Source organism: Limulus polyphemus, unplaced genomic scaffold (assembly GCF_000517525.1).
Source record: "Limulus polyphemus unplaced genomic scaffold, Limulus_polyphemus-2.1.2 Scaffold62, whole genome shotgun sequence".
Classification (NCBI taxonomy): Eukaryota; Metazoa; Arthropoda; class Merostomata; order Xiphosura; family Limulidae; genus Limulus; species Limulus polyphemus.
In genome coordinates this window covers 216,563-228,233 of record NW_013665672.1, presented here as the reverse complement: position 1 = coordinate 228,233, position 11,671 = coordinate 216,563, and the positions used below count along the sequence as shown (strand labels likewise).

At 32.6% G+C, this 11,671-nt stretch overlaps 1 protein-coding gene across 5 annotated transcripts in view; it reads left to right on the top strand.

Annotated features, from left to right (window-relative positions):
- The window catches only part of LOC106464632 (follistatin-like), a 77,528-nt gene extending 66,216 nt beyond the window's left edge, over positions 1-11,312 (top strand). For 3 of the 5 annotated variants that reach the window (XM_022392857.1, XM_022392853.1, XM_022392863.1), the window contains exons 5-6: positions 3,735-3,968; positions 6,991-7,384. In XM_022392857.1, the coding sequence (XP_022248565.1) occupies positions 3,735-3,968; positions 6,991-7,097 (341 nt within the window). In that variant the 3' untranslated portion in view covers positions 7,098-7,384. Of the gene's footprint in view, positions 1-3,734; positions 3,969-6,990; positions 7,385-9,609 lie in introns of those variants that run through there. The other 2 variants (XM_022392872.1, XM_022392867.1) reach the window with 2 other exon arrangements.
- The last annotated feature ends 359 nt before the right edge of the window (positions 11,313-11,671 follow it).

The window sequence follows — 11,671 nt, the reverse complement described above, 5'->3', positions numbered from 1 at the left end:
ACAACACGCAGTTTTGAAACTAAAAGACTAAGATTTCACACACAAAAATCAGGATGAATGAGGATGTACATTCGTTTGACATTAATGTTCTTCTCTTTTCTTCAGTTTGATTATATTTTTGTTAACAAACATGACAATATCAAATGTTCATTGTGGTAAACGAAATAATAATTTGATTTAAGTAAGAGTTTTTTTTTCTTCCCGATTTGTAAAACTTCCTTACATGATAGAAAAAAATTACTATTGTTTTCGAAATCTGCGTAGCTGAATTATGGAAAATCCGCTGTTAAAACCAAAACAAACTTTTATTAAGTTTAAATTCGCAGGCCTGTGTAATCATGCTACACCAATCTTATTTCACACGCGCTAATTTTAGCGCTGTTCATTGCTCTAAAGATTTTTGGTAATTGTACACAGGAAGTTTTACACGTTAATGAAACATTATTTTTAAAAAGGTAAAAAAAATATTTATTATATGAATGTCATTTTATTGTAAAATGTAGTTTTACATCAAGTTAAGTACTTGGTGTTTTAGATGTTGTTTTTCTTACGTTAATATGAGTTTTTTATTTCAGTTCGGTATTTTTATTAGTATTTTATTTGATTTTATGCTCAGTGATTTTATCTAAGTTTTTACTGTTTTATAGGAGCTTTTAACACTGTTATTTTTTATGTGTGTAATATAATTTTATATTTAAAGTGTAGATTATAATTAGAACGTTTACTTTTAATTCACTGTTAAGTTCTGGTCCTTCTAGGCCCGGCATGGCCAGGTGGTTAGGGCGCTTGACTCCCAATCTGAGGGTCGCGGGCTTAAATCCCCGTCCCACCAAACATGTTCTCCCTTTCAGCCTTGGGGGCGATATAATGTGACGGTCAATCCCACTATTCGTTGGTAAAAGAGTAGCCCAAGAGTTGGCGGTGGGTGGTGATGACTAGCTGCCTTCCCTCTAGTCTTACATTGCTAAATTAGGGACGGCTAGCGCAGATAAAAACTATTTAGTTATCATACATTATATACATTGTTTATACACTTGTGTAACTTTGCGCGAAATTCAAAAAGCAAACAAACAAATTGGTCCTTCTAAGTGAAAGCAAATATTAAAATAAGAAAATGCCACTCCAGTGCTATTCAATAAGTAACAAAGTGAGGTGATTTCTTGCTATATAGTTACTCCTCCTTTCTATGTTTTTATATATGTTAATTCAAAGTTATCTTACACATATACGCACATTTGATAAATTAACAGTCGAATGAAAACAGCCCCTACTATGCTGTTACTAGAAATAGTCATAAAACATTAATTGCAAAAGTAATCATACCATATTTGTTTATAAATATATATTCACGATATATAATTACCAATTACAAAGCCGCTGGCGGTTGCAAGATTTGACAATCGAAATACTAGTATAATACAAATATCTGAAATTTCTTTGTATACACGATCTGGTTACTGCAACATATTAGACAATAGTAAATTGTGATAATAAATAATTAACATAACAACATTCATTTTCAGATGAAAGGAAACATAACGCAAACTTTTTGTTTAGTCTAATAAAGAACGTTTTCCATTCTTTGCGTATTATACTGTTTATACGCTGTATATCTTAGAATTAACATGTCGTAAAGTCCAACAGTTAAGTATCTAAGCTTGATATCTTACACCCATAAAACTATGTATAACGTTGTGCTAATTTTCCTGGCAGTGATAAAAAATTACAGAAATACACGGTGTTAGACCCTGTTTTGTTTTTAGATGCTATTTTATCTTTAAAAGAGAATCATTGTAAACATATATCTCTTTAGAAACCACACAGCTACATGTTTATATTGTCTTTGCTGCGACTTTTTGATAGGGATCCAAATCATACGATAATGACCACCAAATTTCTGACATTATATACGTTTATATATCAACCATAGACTCTTGCTTCATATAATTTTCTCTTCGCTGTTAGACAAAGATGATTCGCAGCGATTCTGACCCTTAATTATGGACATAAACTTTTTTCGAGAAAATGTTCAAGCTTATCACAGTTGTACTTATGTCGTAAATGTTAGTGTGGAAGTTGATGTTAAATAATTTTATTGGTAGTGTACTAATGGAATGGAATAATAGGAAGGGAGTAGAAATTTACATTTTTAACGCTTTGAAAACATTATTAAAGGATTAAAATTTTAGAGAAAAACACTTATAGAGAGGGTTGGTACGCTATAATAAAACAATTTTGAACATCTAAATCGGCAAGTCATCTGACAACCACAACCGGTATAAAGCCACGTTGGAACAGAACGATTATATCTACATTTCGACTTTGTTTGGCCTTTCGTAGGTGGGGTGATGCTACTAAAAACTGATCACTTTTAGGAAGGGAACGTAACAGCCCTTTCCGACGCAAGATATTAATACACTCAGATCGGGAATTTAAAATTTCCAAAACGGCTATATCCATTGTTCTTAATGACGTTGCAAAACAAAGGAATATGGGTCAACTTGGAGCACCAGGACATCTTTAAAGAAAGTGCGGTGTCTTATAACAGGTGAGAATTTGCGAACACAAAGGTCAGTGGCAAAAACCGGTCACGTGTCTCAGTCAACAGTATGAAATATAAAGAAGAAGGCTCCACGAGGTCAACAGGGTATGGGTTCACCAACATACAGCTTTCAGTCATGACTCCCGTTCAACAGGTGCATACCTAAAGTAGCTGGAAAATGAAGATGTTCATGTGATTCCATACGAAGACACACCGATCAAGTTACCGTGCAGAGTAAATATAGATTTCTGTGCCATCGGATTGTTGAAACCATCGTCCTCGTACACTAGGCACATTATAGAAAACTCTCAAGAAGGAGTGATGTACTTTGGACGTGATAATTTTACGAAAAAGCCTTTTGAAATGGGAGATACGCTTTAGGGTTATAGTAAAGATACAAAATCGTCAGATAGAGCATCACCGGACGTGACGACATGGACCGTTACGACGTAATGATGCTCCAAAATCATTTTAATATAACGTTCTCACGTTCTGTAACCTGCTAATGGTTCCAGTGATTTTTATGATAAGAAAATAATCGATTGTCTTTCAAGACTCTACGTTTCCAGTAACGTTAGAAAATTATGCCTTGAGAAAGCACCCTAATGTTAGCCTTGCTGTATTTTCTGTCAAAACCACTACGGTTTTGAGATCCTGGGCTGCTTATTTTTACATTGTATAAAATTAGCTCACTGAAACTTCACTGCAATCTTATGATTATTATCATTATTCAAAAACAAAATCATTGTATTAGGAAAATAGAAAATTTCAAATGTCGCCTATAATCACTGCCATTTTAATGAGGTTATATCCAAAAGGTAAAATATTTGAAACATGTGTTTTGAGGCCCAGTAAAATCTTATTACACACTGTGAGATCATCGTCTTTATTCTTAAGTTTGTTTTAGTTTCATCTAACAGCAAAAACCGTACTTTTGTTTTTAAGGAACTTGCGGTTTTGATTGATTGAGAGTTGGTACTGCAATCTCTGCTAATTTTTGTGCAGCTTTGATCTTTGAGTTGTGGCATTTTCAGATAAACCGAGGTATAACTGTTAAGATGGAATAAAAAAATCAAATTACGTGAGTAAATATCATATTAAAAATATCACTATTTTATATGTAAATATTATTTTGTTCTTTTGTTTTGTATATATTATTAACCACTGAACAATCAGAAAATTTCTTCCGCAGCGAATGCTACATGTAAAAACATCAGGTGTCGACGAACCAAGAAGTGCTTGATTGACCCCAACACGAGAATACCCAGGTGTACCACCTGTCCACCCGCATGCTCTTGGCAACCTAAGATCCCAGTGTGTGCGAGTAACAATAAGACGTATGCTAGCTGGTGTGATATGATGGTCGACTCTTGTAGGTTAGGGGTTGTTTTGGAGACCAGACAAGGTAGACCCTGTCAAGATAATGGTACTTATCACATGTCTTGTAATATAAGTTAAAACATAGAGAGATCAGATAATGAAGACCCTCTAAAGATAATGCTAACAACTGCATATTTGAAATACAACTCAGATTTTTATGGAGACCAGAAAAACTAGACCCTATACTTGTGTTAAATGTAGGTTAGGCTTAGAATATCATACAATGTTTACATTTTCCACATAATAGTAGTAGCCACGCGTCTACGTAGACAATAAAGAAGTAATGACACCAGATAAAGTATAACCTGTCAAGATAATGACAATATAGACTCACACGACTAGACAAAGTTAAGTTTTCAAGATTGCAACTTAGCAGAAATCACTTGTTTGGCAGGTAGAACATCCTAAAAATAACGAAATCAGATTGAAGAATTCGTTTGAAAATAATGTCACTTGTTATTTGTTTTAACTATAAGTTAGACTCAAAATAGTACATAAATTAGACCCCGTTACGAGTAGTCACCTGTTTATTACATGTATTAGCAAAACAAGTTAGATATTGTGTAAAAATGTTAGAATAGACTCGTTTGTTGCTTATATTATATAGTAGGTAATCATATCAAATTCTGTTTGTTATATAGTAGGCAAAATAAAATTAAACATATTTTCAAGTTAGTGAAAATATAGCTCATTCCCGTCGCATAAATCCTTTTCAAGTGATCATAACAGTCTTCAACATGTATACTATTGATTATGTGTGACATTTCAGAGACTCGTGGTAGGGAGTAACTTTAAATTCTTAGTCATTCTTTTCTGTAGGTATTAAATTAGTCCGTAATAATTTCACAGTTCGATTGATGAAAAATAAGAAATATTTTTGTATCTTGTTTTTATGAAGGAAGATGATTGTTACTTAGTAGTTACGTTAGTATGCTGTGCTGCCTATCAGAAGGCCTAAGGCTCGAGCCGCAATACGTCGCAGAACGTGCTCCGCACCTTCACTTTCGGAGTTTTATAACTATGACAGTCAATCCTGTTATCAGGTTAAGAGTAACATCGTAAGCAGCGCGTGTTGTGACTGGTTACCTTCCATTTACTCAGCAGTGCTATACTATGAATGGCTATGGTTGAACCTTAGGAGTCTGACCAGGCCTTTTAGCCTATGGATTGCATAAGATTCAGATGAAGTTGTAGAGTATCAAATATATGCAAGGAAGATGTCGTCTTAAGAAGTTGTTGATAGAATAATTTAAACAGTAATAATGTCGTTAGACGCTATTTATGTCTCTTTAAAAGTATCTAATACCAAAATGAACAGACCTTTTAAAAATCATGTATCCGACACTTTAGAATATGTCATTACTATGAAAATCATGTATCCGACACTTTAGAATATGTCATTACTATGAAAATCATGTATCCGACACTTTAGAATATGTCATTACTATGAAAATCATGTATCCGACACTTTAGAATATGTCATTACTATGAAAATCATGTATACGACACTTTAGAATATGTCATTACTATGATTAAAATCGAGTTACTTTGCCGTTTGCAAACTGAATAGTGTTATTGTTTGTTTCTTGTTATGGCTGACATTTAAGAACGATTTTACAAAGTGAAGAAAAAAATAAATTAAAACGGACATTTAATCCTTGGCGTTATCGCTACTCACATAAGTTTTGGTGGATGATGAATGACGATGTGGACTTGATAACTTTGTCGAAGAAGTAGTACGAACTGTTCTCGCAAACAAACATTTCTTCATCCGATATGAGTGATTTATAGTCAAATTCATACACTAGTTAAGGGTGTCTAAAAAATATCCCCCTCCCCCCAGTGGCACAGCGGTATGTCTGCGGACTTACCGACACTCGTGGTGGGCAGAGCACAGATAGCCCATTGTGTAGCTTTGTGCTTAACTACAACAAACTCAAAAATACGAAAAGACAACTCAAGCATATAAGTTTTTCTTTACGATAACAAATAAAACAATTTATAATTCTACGTGTCTTTCTACTTATGTCATCTATTAATTACAGAAAATATTTAAGGCGACTGTCTACGGTTTAAACAAAAACTATAGGACTGACTTTACAGTGAATTTCTGTACAGTTAAACGCCGATAACACTTTATTAATGACTAGATACGCAAACAATACACTATTTGTGCCTCCTCCTCCTCTTTTTTTTTTTTTTAGCTAATTCAACGGTTGTGGGACGCTAAAATGTCCTCCCTTTTCCAAGATCACAATACCTTTAATTTGAGGGTTGAAAATCAGTAGTTCCAAATTGGAGTTCAGTCTCTAATTCGAACCTTTCGGAAGGGGGTTGAAAATTGTTACCGTTAGCACTTGAAGCAATGTCACTCAAAGTGGTCTTCGATCCCCAAGAACTTCCTTAATTAACTACCTCAGTAGAAAAACATGTATTTATACCTGCGATTTTTACTATCCGCCTCCAAGAGCAGTTGGTGAGAAGAAAGAAAACATCAAGATGTTTTGAATGACATTAAAAACATGTTTATGTCTGTAATTTGTTATGATAGAAAACACATACACAAAAATAAATTTTGCTTGCTAAAAAAAAAAAAGAAAAGGTAAATAAACGGTCCACCGGTTAGTTTAATAATTCGTAATTTTGGGAATTGCGTAGAAATTTAGCCTTTTATTATGTTTAAACCGGCCATGTGTTGCAATATATAATAAGGTCAAGCTAGTGAGCTTTTTTATACTTTTATTTTGCTATCGAACTCTTAGAAAATACTCTGAAGAAAAACAATGTTGACCGCTGATTATTTCATGCTTAAAACTGTTTATGAAGTTATGTGAAATTCGTGAAATATAATACACACTGCAACTAACGCCCCCGCAATTGTGATGGGACCTGGAAAAAAAATTTACTTTAAAGATTAAATAGGAAAAAAAAAGTGTTATGTGTTTGCATAAACAAAAAATATACCGAACTCATTTTATTAACGTTGATTCAAAATTGCTTAACGTACTTACGTTAATATAAAATAAAAATACGATAAAATAATTTGTTTTGCATGGCGTGGTGGTTAGGACGCTCAACTTGCAATCTGCAGGTTGCGGGATTGAACTCCGTCACAGAAGGTGCTCATCCTTTCAGCCGTGGACACGTGACGGTCAACCCAACAATTTGTTGGTAAAGAGTAGTCAAACGTTGGCAGTGACTGGTGTTGAAGGCTGACTAGTACAGCCAGCCCTCGAGTAGCTTTGCGTGAAATTCAACAAATAAATAAAATAACTATTGTATAAGTCCAGATAGTCTATTCACTAAATTATTTACCTTTGGTACAAAAACTAGTTATTATTTATTAAAAGTATGATATTAAGTGTATTAAGACAAGCTCTAAATCTCGCTAATTTTAGGTTTAGTTTACACCAACGCTACTATTCTTAGCAATACCTTTATCGTGTAAAGTTGACTCCTACTGAGAAACTTAGTTTACACTTTCATGATGGTACGTCAAGATATTATGAGCTTATAGCGTTAAAAATGATGGTACGCCAAGATATTATGAGCTTATAGCGTTAAAATTCGATCTTCCATTACTATATTTAGCACAGCGCAAGTAGCTCGTTATGCATCATTGCATTTACACAAATAATTCGAACTAAATCTTTTGCTGGATATTAAACTAAAATAAAAAATAATCGTATAATGATTGCAGTTATTATGAATGAGTTATTGGAATTTTTTTCGACCATTAACCTATGCTTCATCTTCTTCCAGTTGCCAAAATTTTCAGTTTCATCAATGCTAATATTGTGCAGTCCAAAATACTAATGCACGGAGTTATTTTGCTGAGAATTGTTCGCGTAACTACAATAATATTGATTTTATTAATAAAATAGGTTTGAACTATTGTTCTTACTGGATGCAACCATAGAAAAAACGTAACATATTACAACAAACAGGAATGAACACATTTTACTTAAACATGCTTTATTAAAAACACATTAAAGAATGGGTGCAAATGTGAGCCCAAAACGGCTCATATCAGAGATGATTGAAAATGTACACAAAGATAGTGAGCGAGTTTGGTTATAACGTTTTATAACATTAATACATCATAATTATTGTGGCCACAAAGTTGTGCCTTCATGTGATCATCGCAACATTCGAATGAATTTACAGTATTGCCATTCAACCGTTTGAGTCGTGTGAAAAACTTTAGTTAGCAAAATCCATGTTAGGATCAACTGCACTAAATATATAGTTCTTGTGTGGTGTTAAAAGTGGGCATAGATGTATCCTGGCGGCATTAGAAGTGTCGAAAACATAAGCAGATGCTTCATAGGACGGCATTGCATTTTTCTTGAGCCCGAGCAACCCATGGATATACAATTATTAAAATTCCCAGCAATGCAGGGTTGAAAAAGTAATGCTATAAATGAAGGCATAGGCCGCCCTTTTCAGTATTTTGAGCCATAGTGCACGATCTGTGCGACCGATGCAAAGGTACTACTGCTACGCGCTACTTTCATTTGACGTCGGCTTCGCGTATTTTATTACTGTCATTGCAGCATTAAGACGGTAAAATTTACATGGCTTCTAATTTTGAATCGTTCATCCGATTGCTTAGCCATTTAAACTCGATCTTTGGGTAGTCCACCTGAGATCCTTCGAAATTATCTCAACCAATTCCTCAGAACAACGTGTGACATCAGACAGAATAATGTATAACCTTGCTTTATGTGTATAGAGATCTCCCACCTGTAAAGCTGACTCCCCATTGTGTACTCATATACATATTATTCACTGAAAGTTTCAATACGTTCCCCACAAAGGACCACTCCAAATCCCCAGGCGGCTCAGTGGTAAGTCTACGGGCTTACAGAGCAGAAATTCAGGATTCGATTCCCCCGCAGTGGAGAGGGTACAAATAGTCCATTGCGTAGTTAGGATGAAGAAATGTGTATTAAACAACAACAAATAACACTTCAAATTAGATCGTGTTGTTATACAGTATACCTGTTAAAATACAACTTTTGGGGATGTTACTATCAACATGGCTTGTAGAACATGATGACTTTTTATTATCTATGATAAATATCATGGTTAACATTAGATACAGCTGTTGAAACCACATTCTAATCTTTTTTTTTTCTAATACAATGGATCGTTTTTGTCCTTTAATGACACTCATCATTTTCCTAAACGTTCACTGAAAACTGTGGTTTTTCGTTTTATTACAAGTTGGTTATGATAGTGTTTATTGAAAATAACTGCACAGTTTTACTTAATCAGCAGTTTAACTCAATGCTTACAAATTTACGATAAATAAAAAGTACAACGCTGGTTTCTTATGAAGATCCTTTTTGTCAATTTGTGTAAAAGACGAATTCAGAAATCTAAATATCTATAAGGTGCTAAAATATCACATCATTTTTTTTCTTTCAGATCTTTTCAACACATATACACACATAAACATATAAAGAAACACTAATTGTATAATTTTTATAGATAAACTTACGCCTTTTTCATATATTGAATCATTATAAGTAGAATGTTGTCTCACATTATTTGTGTTGATATATCATTTTTATGGTGATATTATAAAGTTAATATATTCATTTTCAACTCTATCATTAATAAATTGAGCGTATATATATGTGTGTGTGTGTGCATGTGTCTTTTTTTCTTTCTTTCTTTAGATTCAATTCATTAGAAGAGGTCAACGATTGGATCTTTCTTTTTTTGTTGACCCTTTTCGACCTTAAATCTGATCACATAATATTTGTTTTCATAAATATTCTCACATTCCGGCGACCAGCTACTACAGAAAAAAAAAGAGACTTCCTTTTCCCGACAAGTATGTATTATTGTTTTCCCGAAACATAATCATAGAAGAATTTGCAGAAGTCAAAGGTCAATCACGGTTACTAAGTTATTTATTAGTGTTCCAGATGCACTGGTTTCAAAATGACAACACTGGTATTGCTGTAACACCACATGTAAAATTAAAAATGAAGGTTAATGTTAGTTTAAAGTATTTAACTATAACAATAAATTGGCAAACATAAGTAACGTTTATGACTGAAATAACTTTTACAATTTTGGGATCTTTACGCAACTGGCATCAAAATATATATTGTACAATTCAAAGTCCTAGGAAATTGATAGAAGTAATTATATTGAAATATAAGATTTAAGTATGGATATAGAAAAACTTTGGAGTTATGGCATCAATAATGTAAGTGTAATTTTACTCTTATTAGTATTATACCAGGTTTTAATGAGAGTTTCATAGTTTTAAAATTAATATGAAAGGTTTTGCCTGTCTAAAATACAAAGAAACCCTTTAATGAACAACAACTGTATAATATTTAAAAGCATGTTTAATGCTATTAGTAATATCGTATTACTTATCGGAAAATGCGTTTATGATTCTGACGTTGATTTTGACATTAGTACCTTAGACTAGACAACATTACTTTTAAAGTTAGTAGAAGTGAAGATCATAATAAATTCTAGTTAATCATAAAAATCGTTATACAAAACAATATAGTGATTTTTCGTTCGATAAAAAGTGAATTTTTTATTCAATTTATATATGTGATGGTTTGGCGACGTTTGCTTATTGTGGCCTCATCGATGATATATTATAGCTTTCTATAAACTAATATATTTTTTTCCAGTTTACTTTCTGATTTGAAAAGAAAAAAAAAGAGGTTTGCTTTGATTATTTTTTTTTGGAGTTTTTTGATTGGTTATCTCACTGCATTAAAAGTAAACGATTCAGAAGTTCATCTGATTAGTGTGCAGTCGAAATACATACGGGTCTATGGAAGTTTACGTAGATGTGACTACGTTATAATTAGATAGTACTTATTTTATTTAAATTTGATTTTTTTATCGTTTGCCATTAAAAATTAAAACGGGTATTTGACGCCAGTATGTGTATCTACAAGTACTTTCTGGAAGAGGAGCGAATATATTGTTTCTTCTTTTATATTAATGTGATTGTTATTGTCAGTGATTGCATAATGTGAAGTTTTTAAATATATTATCAAATAGAATCAATTCAGGATTATTAAGACGTGCAACTTTATATAAAAGTTACTAATTATGCCTCAGCTGCTTTAACATATTTTGTATATCTGTACTTATGAATATAGTCAATCAGCAAAAAAAAAAAAACTATAATCGTAGTTTCATTAATACCTAGTAGTATTAGTAAGTAACCTAAATAAGTTAGCCACATAACTGACATGTTAATTGATACTCCATAATTATCTTTATTGTAATGCAACAAATACACTTAAAAGAAGGAGTCAGCATGCATCTATCATTATTTGTTGTTGTTTTGTTGTTATTAAAACCTGTATGTATATTAGCATGTAAGGTTAGGGATAGTATTTGCAAGTATTAAATGTTTAGTGTACTGGAGTTTTGTGATGATTTATTGAACATCTATATTACTACTGAAACACGAAAAGCACATTTATTTTTTATTTTTACAGATCGCACTAAATTTCATCACACAGTTTATAATTTATACATTTTTCTAAATAAATATTACAAAACATAGGGAACACTTATTATTTTCTCGATACTAAAGAAGTACGATTATTAATTTTTAAACGACTTCCCTTAAATAAAGGCATCATTAGATATGTGTTGGACATCTATAACACTCCAATTTCTGAAAGTCATCTCAAAATATTATTTATCTAAAACGGTTGCGTGGATAAAAAGTAGCCTTAAAAACATGAA